The following is a 21,764-nucleotide window of genomic DNA, read 5'->3' on the forward strand; positions in this document are numbered from 1 at the left end:
CGCATGGTTCGTTGCATCGTGAAATTGCATTGTGCCCCGCTTCACTGGCTCCGCTTTTGCAAATAAAACAAAGAAAAAGAGAAGGTGGAGAAGGGGAGAGTGTGTAACGAATAATTGAGATTTTACTTGGAAAGAGAGAGACGCTTATAAATCTTGCAAAGCGTGTTTCGTACTGCAATGGAATAATTTAAAAAAAAAGAAAAAGTCGAATCATAATTGCGTCGGGTTGAAAAGAAAAAGTAAAGTAAAATTATCATTTGTGGAGAATTTCATCTCTAATTATTTTTATAATTCTTCCAAAGAGATTTCAATTTTTTTCGATTTCTTTGAAAATTTGAGATGGAGGAGTTCGATTGCGCAATGAAGTAGAGACTCGAATAAATATTTTATCTTTCGAGAATTTTGAATAATACAAAAAAAAGTAATCATGGGTCCAGATTAATTATAAAACGAAGGATTAATTTCGAAATAATAAGAAAATTAGGGAAGAATTGGATATAGTTACAACTATTTTCGAGCAAAGGAAGCGCAAATTTATCGTTCTAAATTTTAATTTATCCTTTCGTAGGAGCAAGAGTCGTAGCGTGGATCATGGATTCGCGGCGCCTTTCGATTGGGATTCGTCGAAGAACAAAGTCGATCAAGGACGATTCGAGTCGGTCGACGAATTCGCAAAGGGTGAGTAACTCCTTTCGCTAGAATTCTAATTTAAAATACGAATAAATAACATGCGTATAGAATATTAAAAAAGAAGAAAAAGAATTTAAATATTGAACAAACAAATATCGAATGTCAACAGTGTCGAGTTTAAAATCAATTAAACCAAATTGAAGGATGAAAGACAAAGAAATGATATGAAAATCGAGAGATTAAAAAGAAGGAAAATGTGGGGAAAATAGGCAAGATTTACACTCGGTTATCTCGAAAACGAAAACTCCCTGCGGTATTTTCATTTCGTTTATATGCCGCGTAATCGCTTGAATTATCTCCAACGATTAATCTTCGAGTAAACTTTCTTAATCTAAATTCTAATTCATCGAGTGCGCGCACACCTGAAATCCCATGTACACTCTTCATAAATATATTTCCTACTTTTTAACCAACAACTCAAATATACAATATAAATTAGTGGCATTATGCGATTACTCCTGTTGTACTAAACTCTGTCGAAAATGTGCCATCTATTAACTTATAATCGTTTAAATTCATTAAATAATTAAAAAATGTATCGAATATTGGAAATCATTTGTACTCGAAATTGTTGTTGTTCTTCAAGAAACCTCTTTTACCAATTAAATGAAGAAAATATTAATATCAATCAAGATGCTGAGATGAACGAAAGCTATCCTGAGAACACATACACGTGCGAAGAAAAGAAACATTGACATTACTCTTCATTATTGTTATTATTATTATTATTGATATTAAACGACGATAAAATTTAATTCAACGATTTCGTGCAACCACGTTACGATTAAGATATCCACGTACTTATGGATAAAAATACGGCGCAAATAATCGTCTCGATGAAAAATAACGATCTCAACGATCGTTTGGATCTCATGGAGGCTAAAAAAAAAGAGGAGGAGGAGAGAAAGAAAAAAGAAAAAGAAGAAAGATTTTCAGTGTAAAAAAGAAAAGAAGAATGGAGTGAAAGTCGAAAGTGATCCAGTGGCCTGATAAAACACGAGCGTTTGTGCTCGAGATTCATGGTGGCTGGGTAGGCCACACGGAAGTTTCGATCGATCGGATCGGTGGAGGAAAGACTAATCGGAACGAAGGCGGCCATCGTGATCGAGAGAAGACGAAGGTCTTCTTCGATCTTGGGCGCTAAAGCGTCCCGTATGCAACCTTACTCATTGCGAATTACATTGACTTACTTTCTTAAAGTGGCACAAATGCCACGTTTGATCGATCGTTTCGCGCGCGCGCCACCAAGCCTTTAATTGACATTCTTCTCGTGAGATTTATCCGCAGATTTTTACAACGACATGCTGATCGACTCTTCGATCGACGACGAAATGTCTCAGTGAATTTTTATCTATGAGAATTGTATTATTCTGTGCAAGTTTCGCATTTTGTACCAATTTTTTCCATTTATGTGTGAAAAATTTTAGTTCGTAAATATCGATAATGTTTGAACGAAAAAAGGAGTTGGACATCTCTTATATTTTTTTATATTATATTGTACATCCTTTGGCTTCAGTTTTATCTGTTGATTTTTGAAATTAGAATCCAGTTATTTGAATAATTTGCTTAGTTCAATTTTCCATTGGATGGATTTATATATCACTGTGATTTTCGATTGTCTGTTGCGTCAAATTCGAAGTAATTTTGCGACAATTTTTTTTGATTCCATGCGACATATGTTTAAAAATAAGACTATTGTTATTTTAGTTCTAAATATATATATATATTTTTTTTTTAATTAATATCTTTTTTAAAAATAAATTTTTGTGGAAAAACTTACGAGACACCGAGTATAAATATTCTCGTCGATGCTCGTTATTTTTACGGCTGACTTTCGTTCTTACATTATAATACGGGGTTATTTTTAACACGAGCAACTGGTAACGAGGTAAATTTGTATCGGTTATGTTACCAGTTTCCCATTACGATATTCCACGAACAGAATAATGAAGCTCATTTTAATCGAAACACGAGGCCATTTAGCAGATATATTGATCGTTGAAAATTAAGATTAAATAAATTTAAAATTTCTTGTTCCTTTTTTCTTTCTTTCTTTCTTTCTTTCTTTTTTTTTTTTTTTTTTTTATAGAACGAGAAATCTAAGACAACTTGACATTGATAAAAAAAAGAAGACTTTGATAAAGAAAGGCCAACTTCATCTCGTTAAGTTAAACGATATGCTTTTTTTCATTTACATTCTTTCAATACAACGATCTATAATTAAAGGTTACTCTACGTCAATTACGACGTTAAAATAAATTACTTCGAGAAATCTGCTATCATAGTTAAGAAATTAACTTGACTGAATAAAAAGATACAATTCATTTATCCTGCGTTACCGGAAAACGATAATTAATGAAAAATCCTTCGAAAGAAATAAAGATAAAATACAATGTTGATTTGATATTATTTAGATATCGATAGTATCCAAGCGTCTTTTGATATAGAAATGTACATTCTTCGTTATACTTTTGAAACGATAGACTCGATATTAGTTGAGAATAAAAAAAAAATTGCCCCCACAAATACTAACTCTTAATATTTCTTAACGAAAAATAACAACAACTTTCCACATGCAATCCCAAATTCGTAATACCAAAGTTATAAAAATATATCAAGGGATGTATTGCCAAATTTATAGGATAGCGGAATATCTTACATCAAAATTTTCTCACAATGGTCCCAATTTTATCATTTAATCCGTATCGAGCAACGGAATAATTTATCACCCCCGATTACGCATCGCTGAATTATTCATCCACTGTTGAACATTATTTACGATCCATCGTCCTCCACAATACGATAGAAAGAGAGACACTTTTATCTCTCAATTTGCATCCGAGAGAGAGAGAGAGAGAGAAAAGTATTAAACCTCCCATTTTTCCGATTGGTTGCCGTTCGTTTGTTCGCCTCGTTAGTTTTACCAGCAAAAGTATCGATCCTGAATGGATTTAACGTGTTTAAACCCTCCTCCATTCCGGGTTTTCGAGCATCGACGAAACGCAATGTTTCCGCGTCCTGTGTCGAATGGGAGAATCCGGATCGCGAGGAATTAGAGGTTAGTTTATCGATTATCGATTATTATTAATCGCGTATCGAGTTCTCGACGCTTTCAGTAATGGTTGGGCCGGTTCGGTTCATTAAAGCGAGACAGTTTAATCACTTACTTGTTAAGTTTAATAAGCTGTATCGTCGATGTCCTCGCGTTTTTATAATTATGATTATGATATGGTCTTTTTTAATTCTCGAAATGCTCGCGAAAAAATTCACGAGTAATAACAAAGTTAGTTACGAACGTTCGTATAAATGTTTCGTTAAAAAATTCGCTCGTATTACGATTCGAATCAAGTGTAATTAAATAAATTGGATAACAAATTATTTGCATCGATGCAACATTGGATTACATATATCCGAATATATGCAATATTAAGTTAATGCTTTGTATTTTTCGTCGTAATCGGGTTGAATTCCTGACTCGATTGATCTTCGATTATCCAATCCATTTAACGCCTATTCGAAACTCCATAAATTCGCCGAAAAGATCGTCGTTCCAATATTTTTTTATTTTCCAATAAAGTATATAAAGATAAAATTATGACTATTATATTATAAATTTGACGAAAAATTCGTTCGTATTACGAATTAAGTGTAATTAAATAAATTGGATCAAACAAATTATTTGGCATCGATACAATTTGATTATACATATCCGAATATATGTAATATTAAGTTATTTATTTTTCGTCATAATCTAGTTGAATTGCTGACTGAATTGATCTTTAATTATCCAATCCATTCGAAACTCCGTAAACTCGCCAAAAAGATCTCTTTTCGTTATTCCAATTATTTCGTTATTTTAGAGATAGAATTATGACTGAATCAAGTAAAAAAAAATTCTTTACAGTCATCAATCTCCCCTCACCACGTCGATCATGTTCGTGCACCAATCGTCGAAACGATATCCGGAAAACGGAACTCGATCACTCGACCCGAAACGAATGTGCCTTCGTGATTAACTTTCTCGTTAATCGTTTCATTAAATCACCGCGTTACGCGGCTCTTTAATCGTTCGAAAGAATGGTTGCACACGCGAGCGAGCGTGTTTTGGAAGGACGCGTGATGCCAGCAGTATCGTTCCAGAGATTACGCGAAAAATTTAAATCCTCCCACGAAGTTGTGGTGGTGGAGCACGGTTTATTAAACGGGAGAATCCGTGTTGGGACTAACCTAACCTGCACGCTTTAACGGGCGGTGTGGATCACAATGAATTCTCGGTTGGAAATTTATCTAATTACTCGAGGCGAGGATCGAGGAATTTCGTTTGGACGTCGTTTCCAAAACCAGTTGAAATTTTGAGAATGTAAAATTTCGATGTGTGCTGCTGGGGTGGACGGAGAAGGGCGGCTCGAATATAAAATTTGGATGTAACGCAAATTTCGAGGGGTGGACGGAGAAGAAGAAGAAGCTCTGGATAAAATAAAATTTAAATGTAATGCAACTCCCGGTCGAAAACGAGTTGAAATTTTGGGGGCTGAATGGAGAAAGGAGGAGGGAGGCTTGAATATGAAATTTGGATACAATGCGACTTTTTTGCTGAAACGAGTTGAAATTTTGAGGGAGAGACGAGTCTTAGAATATAAAATTTTAGCTTCGTGTCTTTATCTCGATTTTCGAGATGCTAATAAAAATGATAAGAACTTTTGGATTAGAATATATCGATATATTGAATTCTGCTTACACGGTGTATATCAGCACGATGTATATCAGGTTTATCTATTGTTTCTATAAATATCGCAGTGTTCAAAATATGTAACGGGTAGGCCAATCAAAAATCTACTTCTTTATGGATCGTGATTTGATAGCTCTAGTAAGTTAAACGGTGAAAGTGTTTTTGTGATAAATGAGGGTTATATCTGATATTTATAAATAAAAAAGATACGTAAGAAATAGTTGAAAATTAATTATATGCACTATTTCGCCGTTTAATGGATTAATTTGAGTTTGATTTGATGAGAATTAACTCTTGACCTCTGGCAATAAATTGAAATAAATTAACCCTTTGATGGATCCCTATACGTATCTTAATAAATAAAATTGAATTTTAAATTATAAACAGAATCGTGCTTTTTCTTTGAAAGCAAATAAATGTGATATATTTCGATATTCGAGATTTTAGAATGTAATTTAAATTCAAATTTGAATTAAGCTAAATTAAATTAAATTAATTGAAGCTCAGATCAAGTTAATTTAATTAATACCCATACATTCAATTTGAATCGAGTTTCGTAATTAAATTAATTAATATTCGATTCACATTGACTTAAATTGAACTTGAATGAATTAGACGATTAATTCATATATATATATTTCCATATATTTCGTAACAAACGTTTGGAAAATGAAAACGTTTATCAAACGACTTCTAAAACAATAATGCATTCTATTACGCAAGACATGAGATATCCCTGACTTTATGACAAAAACAAAGTAATTTCAGCCACGTGAATATTCAAGTTTTTCGTTAAGTGGTTTATCATATAACGCTCAAAACAAGTTTTACATAGTTGTAATCATAAAGAAATATCGATTTCTATCAATTGACTATTCTTATCTATTTCAAAGGACAAAATATAGATAAATAGGAAAGGAAATCAAGCAAGAAAGATTTTGACGATAATGAAATATAATTAAACTCGTGTTCCGTTAATTATCGTCTCAAATTTCGAGAATTAAATTCCAGATTGAAAAGTTGAAACGTGCTACGACAGTTTCACTTGTATTACAGATTGAAGTATGCCTTTGATAAAATATACTTCGTTTAATTCGATTACAGAAACTCGATTGTTCGTGAATTATTGACTCGAAGATTGTCGAGATCGAAACGTCGACAATTAAAATTATATTTACGAAATTCTGATGAATTTTGTTTCGAAGTATAAGAACTTTTTATGAATTTATTTTTCTCGAATGATCATATAATTAAAAAAATTTATTTATGAATATCTTATTAAAAAAAAAAGAAAGAAAAAAGAAATAGAAAGATAATTTCTATAGTTTAAAAATGTAGAAAAAAAATTTTATATCTGTATAAAATTGAAGTACATCGCAAGTTCGTGTTTCGAGAGGCATGAAGTTGATTAGTGATTTTTGTTATTAACTATGGTTAACTATGGTTAATATCAACAATGTTGAGTTTCAAAGAACCGTCGCCGATGTTTCGAAACGTGAAATAAATCGCGAAAATTAATAGAAACGCTTGTAAAAAAAAGTCGATGTCGGTTAAGATAAGATAAAAACAAAACAAGTGAAAATGAGATAAAGAGAAATTAGAATTGAAAGATAATTAACGTGGAAAAAGATTAATAATAATACAAAAAGAGATATATTGAATGCGAAAAAGGCGAAAAGGAGATAATTCAAAGGAGATACAAAATGTTAAAAGAATAAAACTAAAAAAAAAATATTTATGAATGAGATCTTGGTCGTAAATCAGTCACGTTTACATTATACCTGATTGTTCATAGTTCAGCGAATCAATGTTTATAGACTTGAGATTTAACATCCTGACGTTGTTTAATAATTTGAGACATTGTTGCTTATCCTCCAACTGATTAATGAGAATCGATGATAATGTTTCAAATGAAACTAATTTCATTTTACGCTCGTATTTTTAAATAAATATATATATATTTGAAAGAATTCATAAGAATAAAAAAATTTAGTTAATTTTCGTTATTTTTCGTTAAACTAAATGTTAAAACTATTTTTATATCTAATTTTAATGTATCTTAATTTTTTATTTCATGGACAAAATAATTTGTACTGATACTTTGTATTTACACAAATAGAATAAATTATAGATAGAAATTAATTACTATTGGATTGGATAGTAATTAAAAAAAAATTGGATATAGATATTCATGCAATTGTTTCTAAATTGAAAACACATTATTTATTGAAAAGTTATTTATAAGATCTATCGTTTTTTTTTTGTCCCATCTATAATCAACATTTCACTCTTGCAACTATTAAAGTTACATATAAAGCTTCTTTGTCATAACCTAACCTATTATTCACGATAAATATCATTAAGATACACATAAACCTTTCGAATTCAAATGACATTAAACCGATCGATTCGTTGACCAAAATTGGTTTAACGTAAACACTCCTTAATAAACGGAACAGATGCGTGCCGATAAAAGACACACATTGAAATTAAATAATCGCGCCAAAGGTGACGTGATGGCAACATGGCTGTGAGATTGTCAGTCGACCGTGAAACTCGCGTGAGTAATCGCGATTGTCGTTTCTCCTAGCCAACGTGTCTTCGCGGACATATATTTCGATGGATTTTGTCGGTTATTTTCGATTTTTCTATATAATTGTTGCATTTATTACACGTATCAATATTAAAAATGTAAAGTGTAACTAATATATTATAGAATCAATGTGTAACAGTGTAGTGACAACGACGTAAAAATTTCGAATCGTAAAGTGTATTAGCGTCGTTCAATGATGATCATCGTATCACCTTGAATTCACAGATTAACTATGTATACTTATAAAATGCAAAAAATAACGTGTAAAAATATTCGTCCAGTCAGTTTGTTTTTTTCTCTTCGATATTTATATTTATATTTGTTTAAATATTACTGTGATTCTTTGACTTAATGTGGAACGTTTAAAAATAGACGGTAATATTTCCAATATTTTCGATTAAAATTTTTAACATCACGGACACAATCATATTAATTACTCTTATATTTTCCTCTGTGTTATCTCGCTATATAGGTATTCATAGTTTTAAAACAAGGTGATAAAATTAAGTGTATCGAGAATAGGTTAGAATTTACGATTGACAGTTTTCTAGTGTATTAAGGATTATTTCGATTAATGCAAAGTTAAGAATATCGCGTATAGGTTAGAATCTTTTAAATTTCATTCTATATCTTACGAGTAATATTCTAAGCCTCTGAGAAAAGAAACTTGGTTGAATTGATTCTAATTTGTAAGGACATATCAATCTTGATTCGATCACGAACAGTGATGCTTATTTTTCTTTCTTGCTATTTTTGACTTGGATATAAGTAATAGACATTCGCAATTTAAGTAACATATACTAGTAATCTTTAGAATCAAATTTGACCTGATCCTCCCAAATGATCCACGTTCATCTCGGATAAAGTTAATATGCTAGACCTTTTCAAATAATAATTTCTGTATTCCTAAACTTGAAAGCAGTTCTTGAACTTTATTGGCTATATTGAAAAACAAAAATTCGTCATTGGCTAATCCCTTTCACTTCCCTCTCTTCTTTATGGATCTCTTTTATCATTTGAAGGAAATATATTAATATAAAATAATCTTCTCCCTTTCTCTAGGTAAAATTATTTCTTCGAATCAAAGTTACGACCAATTGTATTCATAAAAAAATATTAATCTTTGTTAATTTCTCAACTCATTCAAAATTACTTTTCGTAACATTAATGTGAATGATTATATTATTTATTATTTGAAATGTATTATTTTCAGAATATTTTTCTTCTTTCTCCAACTAAGTTAGGTTAGGAAATTCTATTATTTCATATTATCTTTACCATTAAATTAGATAACAAATTTTATTCGAAAATGAAAAAATATTTCGATAAATTGTGATTAACTATTCTTTTTCTTGATTCTAAACGTTTTTTCTACAACGTAGTTAGTAATCAAAGTAGCGAAATACGAGAAAGTCGAGTCAGCTCTTGATACATATTATTCGAAGAATGTACTCTTAACCGTTTATGTTTAATAAGAGATTAAAAGTTATTAATCGCGATAAATATTCATTAATATGTACAGAATACAATTGTGGATTATTATTGTGTGACAAAGACTTTTATAGAAACATTAAAATATAAAAATATAAAAATAGAAATTGTTTAATTATTCTTAACCGAGTAATTTTCCTTTTTAATAAATTAATTTTCATCTTGGTATTTTCTAACATTTTCAAAACAATCTTATCTATTATTAAATTATTGTTAAATTAAGAATTGAATCATTGTTACGAGTAAAACTTTTGTCCTGCTATTTTTTCAGTATTTTTTTTTTTTTCAGAAATATTAACCTATAAATGAGCACATACTAATATTTAATATTTATTCAAATTCTGAAGATTTATATTTTCGAATCGAAAAATTCGAATCAATAATTATAACTCAAAATGAAAAATATAAAATATTCCAGGATTAATTATTATTATATAATTTGTTTTTATTCTTTGATCGACGGTTGCAACTCTTCTTCCTTAGCTTCCTAGTTATTTATTCGATTCGTAAAGACTCGAGAAGCATCCTAAGAGCGAGTCAATGTCGACCGGAGGTCTCAAGGCTGACCCACACGAAACACGAGCACCATTCGTGCTAGAAAGTCAGTGGCGTTCCGTTTCGCGTTCCGGTTACCAGCGGAACCTTCATTTTCTAAATCGTCGATTCAAAATTCACCAATTTCTTCTTCGAACATTTGAGTATAATATTATCTTCTTGCCAATTCATATTTTTGTGTCGATTAATCTACACGTTCAGAGAAACGGATGTGACAAATTTAATTTTAATATTTTTAAAAGAGTTCAGAGTAGCAATTGTGTTCATTTCTTGAAATTTTAGCCACTTAATTATCAACGTCTTGTCAATTTATCATATATTCTAGCGTTTAATCAATTAATGTACAGAGGACAAGTAAAAGATTTGATTACTTTAAATTTTAATTTTAAATTATATGAAATAGTACGTATATTCTTGATCATCTAACATTAATTTCTTATCATTTTATCATTTTCTAGTCTAATTGTATATATTTAGATAACGATAGACAATTTCAAATTTCAGAATATAGAAGCAGTATGGTATTCAATTTTTGAAATTTTATCTTAATATCAATCTTCTTATCATTTTATCATTTTCTACTTATCAATCAATTGACGCATAAATTCAAAGACGATATGACACTTTTATATAATCAATTTCGAGTTCATCAATTCCTTCAAATTATTATATTTCAAATATCTATCCAATATTCAATCTTTTATCGATTCACTGTTATATTTATCTTGTAATGTTAGAATAAATCGATGTGGTGGATATCGTGTACAAATAAGACTTGACAAAATATGTAAAAAAAAAAAAAAAAAAAAAAAATGAGATGTAAATAAGGAAGTTTAAACAAGATTACATATATCTTAACCATGAAGTTTGTTGAATTATCGATTATTGGAAATATACTAAGAAACAAGAAATTATATGTGTGTAAAAAAGATTGAAGGAAAATATGAGGAGAAGTTCAGTTAGAAGTGACGATTCGATCATGTCCTGCTCGTCGTGGGAATTATTGGACTACGAGCCGAGCAAAATTTACATCTACGAGAAGAAATACCGCGACTATGTCGTGTACTTCTCCATGACCGGCAGCTCTCCCTGTTCGAACTACAGAAGCTTCGAGCACAGCTCTCTTGGAAGCACAGGTATATTTGTAAGAAACATTCGTAAGACATTTAAGTAAGGAACGAGCAATGCGATCACGTGTTCAATGATGTTTTACATTCCAGGTATATATAGATTCGAAACAGGCGTGAAATTAAGTTTATTGATAACAAGCTTAAGATTGTTGGTCGGCAAATTAAAAATTTGCATATTTTATCGAATCGACGATTAATCATTCAGAGATCAAACGAATCAATTCCTTTTTTTTTTTTTTTTTTGAAAATTTTTTATTTTAATTTTAAATTTTTTTCAACAATTTCGAAAACAAGGAATCAATCTTTAACTATTTGGAAGTCAAATAATTGGTTGATCAGTTTATCTTTCATCAGTTTAATTTTAGATTCAGTTTTAGCCCAAATCCAACTTAATCTTTTCTAATTTAAAATAAAACTGATTTAAATCTCTTTTTTATCTGAAAGAAAAGAATTTAACTGACTGAATCGAATGCACGAATTAAATTCTATACGAAAAAATTAGTAAGCAACGTATTAATATCTTGAATAAAGATGAATGATAGATTAAGAATTAACGTTCTACACTTTCGAATTTCGAAGAATCATAATCAAAATGTTGATGATTATAAGATTGAAAGTGAATCGTTCTTACGATAGATATCTTCTCGAATAAATTTAATAATATCTAATCACTCGTGTGCACGCTATCTATCGAGTTACATTTCAACGACCTTTCATCAAAAGGTGTACCGTTTCTCGTGTGGAACAATGCATCGAATAATGCCAAAGTGTCAAACTTAATCGATCGAAAGGGATTCTACAAACGCAGCGTTCAACATTATTGATTATAAAAATTCAATGGACACTTTTAAAAATTGCCTTTATCAAAATCAATATTTCGATTTACGAAAAATTAAAGTGTTAATATTCGCAAACAATTTTCGAAATATTCCAAACAATTCGCTCAAACCGAAAACTATATCACAAATTCTCAAAACTTGCAACCCCTGATCATTCTATATCATTCAGTTCGTCAAAATCACAGAATATTTAATTTTTAAAGCATCAATCATATCCTCGTGGCAAAATAGAAAATTCTTTCGAGGAATAAAATCAGTTTCTCTTCTAAATACTTGGTTATATAGCTAATTCCATCACGAGCATGAGCAATTTTATGCGAGCATTAAAATCACCGATCGCGTGAAACTTCGAGTCACGTATACACACACACAAACATACCGATCGTTGCGCGTGTAAATTCGAAGAGGACTGTCCAGCTTGATGAATTTGAAAACCGATTACGACCGATTCAAGGAACGAAAAATACCATCGACTGTATCGAATTCTGCGTACTCGAAGGCGATCGTGATGACGATCGGATAGAACGGGCGCGGTGGATTATAGGGAAACGTTCAATTTAGAATCTTGGAGCACGTAGGCAGGTCGTGGAAATGGAGAAGGAAGTCGAGGAGTTCGGCTCGAGAAAACCAATGAATGTGTGATAATCGGGAGAAAATGACAAATTACGGGGAAATCGAACGATCATATTGATCGCTTCGTCTGCTTTGAGGAAAGTAAAAAGAGAAAATTGTAATTCGTAGTACGTAATGGATGAATTTCACGACAGTAATGGTCGTGAATAGATCGGGAAACATACGGTAAACATAATTAATTGCATTGTAAATAATTGTCATTTTTGTCACAAACGTCGATATAATTCTTAATAGAAATTATGATTCGTGGAAAATTGTCTGAGGTAGATTTTTTGTTAAATTTACATCTCTAATATAAAAATAAAGCAAACTCGAGTAAATTTGCGAAATGGTGAAATAAGTTGAAAAAAGAAATTTTTGCTTTCACACGTTTAATAAATTTTGACAAAATTTAACAATGTAAATCTAAATCAAGTTTGTATTCAGGGCTCTATATTTTTCAGATACAGATAGCGAAAGCGAGGATGGCTCGAGAACGAGGTTAAACTTCAACATCATCCCCTATACGGTGAGTAGTATATTCGTATATTCTTACAGTTCAAGACGAATAGACTCGAATTGAAAGTCAAGGAGAACGAACGTAACCCGAGCTCGGGGAATGCATAAATATCTGTTATCGATTGAATCTGCCACAATGCACTTGATTCATGCGACAAGTTGAGAATATCTCTTCGTTCGAATCTATTCCACACACCGGTTATTTGCATACCGCATTCAGTTATTCCGTTTATTCCAAATCTTAACCGTACGCCTTCTATCTAGTTCCCTTTCCATTTACTTAAAAAAATGCGATTTCTTCGATTAATCGAGCCCAGAATTATCGTTAAATAAAATATAATTCTTCGAATCCATTATTATTATTTCTGTAAAATATAATCGGAATAGATAAATTCGTTTAAATATAGATCGGCAAAGATAATAATAATCAACGATAAAATTTTCGAAAAAGCATGTTCAGGATCAATTATAGAAATTTATCTCGTTTATATTGGAAAAGATATGCAAGAAATTTTGACCGATATTCTTTTTATAGATCTCCTTTTACACATAATCCAATCAAATTAATTCATCGCTTAGCCTGTCAATAACATTATACATTCCCTGTTATTGTCTCTAGACTTTGACTCATTGTTCTATTTCTATATTCAGAGCACGCAATATCGTGAAATTGCAATATTCGTAAATCATAGTGATTTTTCCAAATCATTAATTTTCTTTTTCAAAACCTGAGAAAAAGGAATTTCTTAAGATCGAGAAATAACAATTTATAGATCGAAGCGCAAGAAAAATACGGGCACGATCCATCGATCAATCGATTTTATTAAACTCACGAGACCCGGTAAGTTGCTAGGCATGATTCATCGTCGCGTATGTACTCTACCAGCCAGTGTCAGGAAACTCTTATTCATTTTCAATTATCATAATGTTCTGGACCGTTATTGCTTGCTTATTTTCCTCTTAACTTATAAAATGAAGTAGCGTCTATATATACACTTATTTTTTTTTTTTTATTATTATCTCTAAACTCTGCACAGAAGATATTTATTATTACAAGATGGAAACACTTCCTAATGTCTAATCGTCATTCCCTCGCTTATCACGAATCGATCAAATTAATGAATGATACCAGATTATCTAATTGTGTAATATCACTTTTTTATCATGATAATCTTTCGTATATTTTTACGAAATGAAAATTATCTATTTAATCATTTTAAGTGATTTAATCTCTAATTGTGGATATTATTATTTTTTTTTATTTTTTTATTTTTTTTATTTTGTTTTTAAAGATCATCATTATCGATCTCAATCGTCATATTTAATATGAACTTCGTAGCAATTGGTAATTGATTAACATTCAATCGTTTAAATAATTTTCGTGTCTCGTTCAATTTTAAATCGTTTTATTGTGCGTTTAGAGCGCGAAGCGAAAAAGTTTTTTTTCAATTTTACAATTTTTCGTAACGAATTCCAGCCCGAAATCCATTTGTGACACAAAAGAACCACGAAAGAAAGAATTAAACGATAAGTTCACTTTCGTGAACCATTATAAATTTTATCATCCAGTATTACCGCGAAGAATTAATACGAATCAATAACACTTTATTAACGGACATAGCGTGTCACGTCAGAGGTGACATTGTCACGTATGGGATCTGTGACGTAATATTTTTTACGTCACACATTACACGCATCTGATCCAAATGGGATCATTGTAAAAACAACTAACCAATAAGAATTGAAAATCGTGGAATATAAAATTTTAGAAAAAAAAAAAAAAAAAAAAAAAACAGTCAATAATAATTGACCAGTTATATAATTTAGTAATAACGAGTTATCTTATCCTATATCTCGAGCCTATAATTAAAAGTTATATATTTCGCGTTTATTCGTGAAAATTTCAGAAAAATAAGCGAATAATAATTAACGATCGTTGAAAAAAGAAATATTTAAAGAAGGAAAAGTCGGTGGAAAATTAATTGCGGAAGTTTCTACTTGGCGCGAATATATTTATGGTGAAACGATCTACGGGTTGAAATGCAAGAGATATATATATATGCTACACAAAATTACCCAAGCACCTTGGTGTCTGATGGTTGCGCAACGCCACGCTTGTGCTTTCTTGAGCATATACGTCTCTTTCGCAAATGGACGCTCACTTTCTCGACGGGCCGCATACACGCAGTAATCGATACAATATTTCACGGGGAGAAAGAGGCAATGCAGTAATCGTGAAGCTTCTTATGAAAGCCGCCGACCTCTGACGAAAGAATTAGACGTTAGATCAGACGAGTCGATCTAACGATCGCACTTTCGATCTCTGTTTCAAAGACGTGCAATAAAAACAATCTAAATTGCATTGTTCCACTAAAGCTCTATCGATCTTGATCATTTTTTTTTTGTATTGATTACGATAGATTTTGATATTTACCGATATAAATTAAATTGATTTGTTAAAAATCTCTGGTAAGTTTGTTTATCCAACTTTTTTAGAAGATGAAGATGGGATTTGAAAGAATGCAATGCAACATATCGTGGGGCGGTAGAATATTATTTATAAACGATCTGTTGAAAGCTGAACGAATCGATAATTGACACATTGATTTCATTCGCGCGTGTAATAAAAAAAATTACGAAATCGATTGCTCTACACATTTTTTTTCTTCATTGATATTTGAGAAACGGGTGTTAAAAATACGAATAATTTCAACAACGTAATTAGCACTTTTTCTCACAATATATTTCGGCTTAAATTCTTTCAAAAATTATCACTCATCGCGAAATCCAAAATATATATTTCATAATCTTCGTTATCGTAATTATGAACATATTTTTGTAATATTTTTATTATCGCCATTGCGATGATCCAAATCCTATCTCCGTCACCTTGTAACGTGAGATTGTAATTCCGCGGATCCTTTCAAAGAACTCTCCGGAGAAATTTCTCCAGCAAATACACTTTCGTTCCCTCGTTTCGGCTGAATATTTTTAAACACGGCCACCGTCACAGGCCAAAGAGACAGGAACCGGAAACCGCGCTCTAGCGGCTGGAAAGTCAACTTATCCAACAAGCCACTCTCGTAGATTAGAATGGATCGATACGAACGATCTCGATCGAAAGTTTTAATCCGAATCGATTATTTAATAAAAAAAGACACGAAATAATTTTCTAATATCACATATAAATATAACCATCCGAGTGTGCAAAGACTAAATCACAAGATTTGTGATTTAGAATAAAATCTAAGAACATTCGCTCCAGACGGAGCTGCAATGGATCTGGACAGTTTTAACGTTTCCTTCGTTTTTTTTTTTTAAATCTCTTTTGACCCACATTTGATAATATTTCTCATAATTAATGTAAGAACGCGAAGCGTGAAATTTAACAGGGGATCGTGTCATTGAAATCGCATGGCAAAATTAAAATTCCAAATCGAATTAAAATTCATTGGCATCTGGTGAAAGAGCAACTTTCATTCGCTTAGTATACACAACAGAGTGCGCGCGCAAATGGCGAGGCATGATCGTTTCTCGGTATATAGTTTCCCTTCTGTCGCCGATTATCCTATATACAGAAGAGGTGTAGAGGTATCTCGCTCCACATACATCCCCGTGAATTCCTTTCCTCAAGGAAAAACACACACTCCTAGATTTCTACGAATCATCTGTCAACGATTCGAAGTTGCTCTATTCGCTCGCGATTATCGCCCTCCCTGGAAAAAACGAACGATACGTCACACACGTCGATATTTAAAAGTTTCGAATTGTCTTCGATGTTTCATCATCGAGTCTCTTATCATTATGGATGATAATTTCAAAATCACGTATTTAAAGATAATTATAATTATTTCACGATTAGGCTGCTCGGTTAACAAGATCATCGACAATTTCTTCGATTTTAAATTTTTAAGAACGATGATTATAAATCTGAATTACCGATCGGTTCGCCGGATATTTCATCATCGAATCTCTTATCATTATGAATGATAATTTCAAAATCACGTTTTTAAAGATAATTATTTCACGATTAGGCTGCTCGGTTAACAAGATCATCGACAATTTCTTTAATTTTAAATTTTTAAGAGCGATGTATACGAAAAATCTGTTGAAATATCTTGCAGGGTATCAATTTAATACGGACTCTGCGGGGCTGCGCGTAACGAGAAGCACGGTTACATAAACACGTAGATACTCGGAGCCGGAGTGACTCGAACCGTTATAGAAAGTTCTCGAGCTCTTTCTCTCTCTCTCTTTCTCTTTCTCTCGATTCCCCGGATCTCTCCATTATCTTGCTGGCCTACGTTACATGGAACGGCGGACCATGATTGCCCTGTAATCCGTGCATCCTGAACGCCGTTCCACCGATTAGAATCGCTCTGTGCCCTTACGCATCGATCGTAACGTCCGCGAGACTGTATTTTGTCTGTCACGCGCCGATCTTACGGATGGGGATAGCGTTTCGAGGTGCGTGTTCTCGAGGATTCGGCTCGAGTCACGCGAATTTACCACTGGTGGAGTGTGAATACAGCATGGATGCAGGATCGAAATTGTGGGGGGAAAATCGTGGAGAGTTCGAATAAGAGTGTCCCTTGTAATGATACTATAAAGCGTTTGAAGTTGCAATCGTGGAGATAATTGAATCATAAATGTGTCCTGTTTTTTTTGTATTTTATCGGGCAAGAGACGTAGATGTTGAGAAAATCTGAATTCGAGAATTCGCGATACCAAACTCTGAATCTGAACGCATATTGATCTGAATTTTACGAAGTTTTTTTTCGAGCCATTAATTTCCGCGAGATCTTTTCTCTATGATCTGCACGCGTTGAACAGTTTGCAATTCATGATGGATGGATCGGACACTTGCCGGAACCATTTCATTCGTGTCTTCCAATTAAAGATCGCCATGTGAATCCCTTCGGAAATATTTCCAACTAGGACCGTCTCGAGCGACTCGTTATTCAGGGAAAAAGGAGCGTTTTCAGCGCGATTTAAAAGACCGCTCGTTTCAAGCCTCCACGAAATCTTTCGTTGAAAGGGCGTACCTTTGAGGAAGCTCGAAAAGACGACTCGTCGCTATCTCTTTTCCCCCTTTTTTTGCACCGGAAATATTCAACCGAGTTAACGAGTGACTCGCGTGATGACTTGGCGAGAATTCGAGGAAAAGACCGCTTTTGATGGAAGGCGGACGTTAAGCGTGTAAAAGTCGAGCTTCGTAATAAAGTAAACGAAACGATATCGATGGGCGGAAAGAAGTAAAAGTTTTTCATTTAAAAGGGTCCTCGCTTGGGAGGGGAAACCTCGAGGGATTTGTTCACGCTCGAAGAAACTCGAAGACCCTCTGATCTCTGATTGGAATCGAGAAAATTTGACCTTTCGTTACCTTTCGTCGATGTAGAATGGACGTAGGATGAATTAAAATACAGCTTTTTTCCCCTTTTGAAATCATTCTAGTTGTCGATTTATCACAAATGAAACATCATATTATCAATTCAGTTTAAGGGAGAAATTTTGCAAAATCAATATTCATCGATTCTGATTAAGATAAAACTCACTACTTCGATCGTGGTCACGAATTGTTATGTATCATTAAAAATTCGTATCTCGATACGGGAAAAGATCCGTAGTGAATCATGAAAAACTCGAAACTTTTCTTTCGCCTAACTGTGATACGATTCAAAATAGAAATTAAAAAGTTCCAGACGATTAAATATATACTCGTGTTGACGCAGTTCGAAGTAAGTTGGAACTTGGAAGTAAGAGCGGAATAAAAGGTTCGGCTGATTAATTAATTGATCGATCGATAAGGGATGAAGCAAAGCTTTCGCTTGTCGAGACACGGATGATTAAATTCCATCCTCGCCTCGTTAACGTCTTATCGTCGTGTAACGCCATCCAAAGGTTCACCTGGTGCGAGAGATAAGGGCGATAATTGCAAGGGAGGGTGAAGAAGGGGTGTCATAGGCATTGAGATGTCGAGGAAGAGTTATTATCGGATACGTAAACCGCGAAAACGCGACGACCCTGAATAAAAAGTTCTCCTCTCGGGGTTGGAGGGGTTGGAGGTAACCCGGCTACGTGGAGAAAGGAGAGAGAAGAGGGAAGAAGAATCGGGACAACGGGCGCTTTCTTGCGCGATCTTTTGTGAATGGGATGGCTCTCCCTCTCGACGCCAAGCGCCTAAAGAGGTGCTCATTCTCGAAGCTCTCTTCTTGTTAAATTTGGAAATGAAAAATGGTGAGGATTGGAAATCGGTTTCTTTATTATTAAATTTGTGTGTGAGGTATTTATAACTTTAGAACTTTATCGTTGAAAGGAACGTTGTATCGTTTCTTATGGAGTTATTTATTTATGGTATACGCGGATTTCAAGAAGTGATCTTGATGCGTTAAGGATTGAAAAAAATATGAAAATGGTGTTTTGTTTAACAATAATTGATAATAATAATTAATAATAATGTGAACAGTCCGATCTTTTAATTTATTTGAGTGATGTAATATTTTGTTTGTTGCCGACTGTTTGTTAGTACGAAACATTGAAAAAAGAACGTTAAAAAGCATTTCGTTATTATTATTCTCTGACAGGAATAATGATCTGTTGTTTTTATGATATAAATCTTGTGCAAAACTTCAAAAGTGCATTAACTTCAGTAAATAAAGCCCATTAAAATAATGAATAAAAGTTTCCAGACGGAAAAATGAATTACGAATTCTCTTTAGATAATAAATATTTGTTATTTTGTTCGAATGATGTTTCATTTTGGGAACCACTGTGAAGCTAAAGACGCAGAAACTGAAACAATGCCGTGTCACCCTTCTTACTCTGCCGTTTTACAAAACATCATCCCTCTTCTTCCCTTGCTCCACGTTCTTCTTTCTTTTTCTTCAGCTTAAAAGCTTCATCACCCCGATCCGTGCTTCTTTTTTTTTGTCTTCCTCGGTCGATCCCACTTTTCAAGTTGGACCGCTTTTTCTCCTGGATGATCTTTCTTAGAGGACCTATGACTGTTACTTCTTACTCGTTTCTTTTTATTTCACCTATAATGGAATGCAGAAAACAAAGGATTCCATTAATCTCTTTGGTAAAAAGTAAAAAAAAAAGAAAAAAAATTACCAAATGGAATTATATTTTCAATCAAATACGGATTAAAACTTTTTGTAAATTTTATTTTGTAATTGAGAAATTATTTATTTAACATCCATCCATTTCCAAATTCAAGATAATTAACCATTTTTTTTTTTACATTCTCTCTATTTTATTCAATTTATATTTTTTTTATCACGATTTCAATCCCTCGAAAATTATACTGTGTCAATTGTCACACGCGGAAGTAGATCGAGTCGTGTTATAGTCGAACGTTTCGTCTCGATTGAAACGCCTGTCACGTCTAAATTCTACCACGCAGTAGATGGTGTCGCATTGCTATGATGATTCTCACTTGTACTGCCGTATCAACGTGATGCTCAACCTTATAATTAACGAAGATAAGATCCGAAGCCTGATGCCGAAGCTGATTAAACATTTGTCCAACCGAAGATCATCGGTTATAAAATCGATCGAAAAATCGATGTCTGTTTAAAGGTCATTGAACATGAATTTATGTAATGTGCCGACCGAATGGACCGATCTCCACTTCTCTCTTTCAATTTCAATTTTACTCGATATCTCTGCTCGCACGCCATTTCTGCCGGATTATGCAAATGTCCTGATGATCCTTTTGGTTATCGCGTGAATATACTTATAGCCGGATAAAAGAGGAGATATTTTAACCCTTCTGAGACGAATATTAAAAGATAATAATACACTAATATATTCGGTATGTAAGTTGTGATCTGTAGTACATTCAAATCAATAAAAATGTATATAAATGATTAATAATTGTAACATATTTCTTTTTTTTTTTTTTGGTATTTTTGTGAAATATGATACGTTAAAATTTAGGATCGATAAAAAAAGATTAAAGGATACTTTATTTTTAGAAAAAAATTGTTTCACTTTTTTAATCAAAAAAAGTGATTGTATTTTTTCTAGCAGATAAAGAAAGAACTTGACGGAATTAAATTGAAGTGAAAGCGTGAATTCAATTTTCTACGCGTTCATCTGCTTTGCGGCAACAGGAGGAAAAGAAGAAACGAAGATGAAACGAAACGTTTAAACGTAGGTGAAACATGGAGGACAAGTAACGTTTCAGAGAACGTTGTACCGTAACGTCGTTGCAGAGAACCTTGCAAGACGATACCGGTGCCACTGCACAGACATTACAGCGAACCGTTACATGAACATTGTGGGTATTGTGTTTCAGGAACTGCTGTGCACATAACGTTATAATGTTTCAAAATGTATCGTGACGTTGGATATTGCATAAACGTTGCTCTATGATATTTCATAATGCTTCGAAACATTTCAAAACGACAAATGTTTCTTATCTTGGTGAAACTATTCCATTTCTTATCCTATCTAACTTCATTGTCTCGATTCTATATAGTAGAAACTCACTAGGACTATCTGTGTCGTCTAGTGACAATTTAGAAGCTTAATGGACTAGTAGTAAACAAGGTAATTAAGATAGGTTAAGTTAGGTTAGATAACTTTTAAATCAATATGTT

The 21,764-nt window shown here is 32.7% G+C and overlaps 1 protein-coding gene across 18 annotated transcripts in view; it reads left to right on the forward strand.

Moving 5' to 3' along the window:
* mtd (TLD domain-containing protein mustard) overlaps positions 1-21,764 on the forward strand; it is a 185,403-nt gene that overhangs the window by 120,421 nt on the left and 43,218 nt on the right. For 11 of the 18 annotated variants that reach the window (XM_086904919.1, XM_086904923.1, XM_086904915.1 and 8 more), the window contains 2 exons: positions 569-678; positions 13,104-13,168. In XM_086904919.1, the coding sequence (XP_086761045.1) occupies positions 569-678; positions 13,104-13,168 (175 nt within the window). Of the gene's footprint in view, positions 1-568; positions 679-10,062; positions 11,195-13,103; positions 13,169-21,764 lie in introns of those variants that run through there. The other 7 variants (XM_086904920.1, XM_086904926.1, XM_086904916.1 and 4 more) reach the window with 2 other exon arrangements.

This window comes from Apis florea, unplaced genomic scaffold (assembly GCF_048593485.1).
Source record: "Apis florea isolate Af1SG1 unplaced genomic scaffold, ASM4859348v1 contig_2350_pilon, whole genome shotgun sequence".
In the NCBI taxonomy this organism is placed as follows: Eukaryota; Metazoa; Arthropoda; class Insecta; order Hymenoptera; family Apidae; genus Apis; species Apis florea.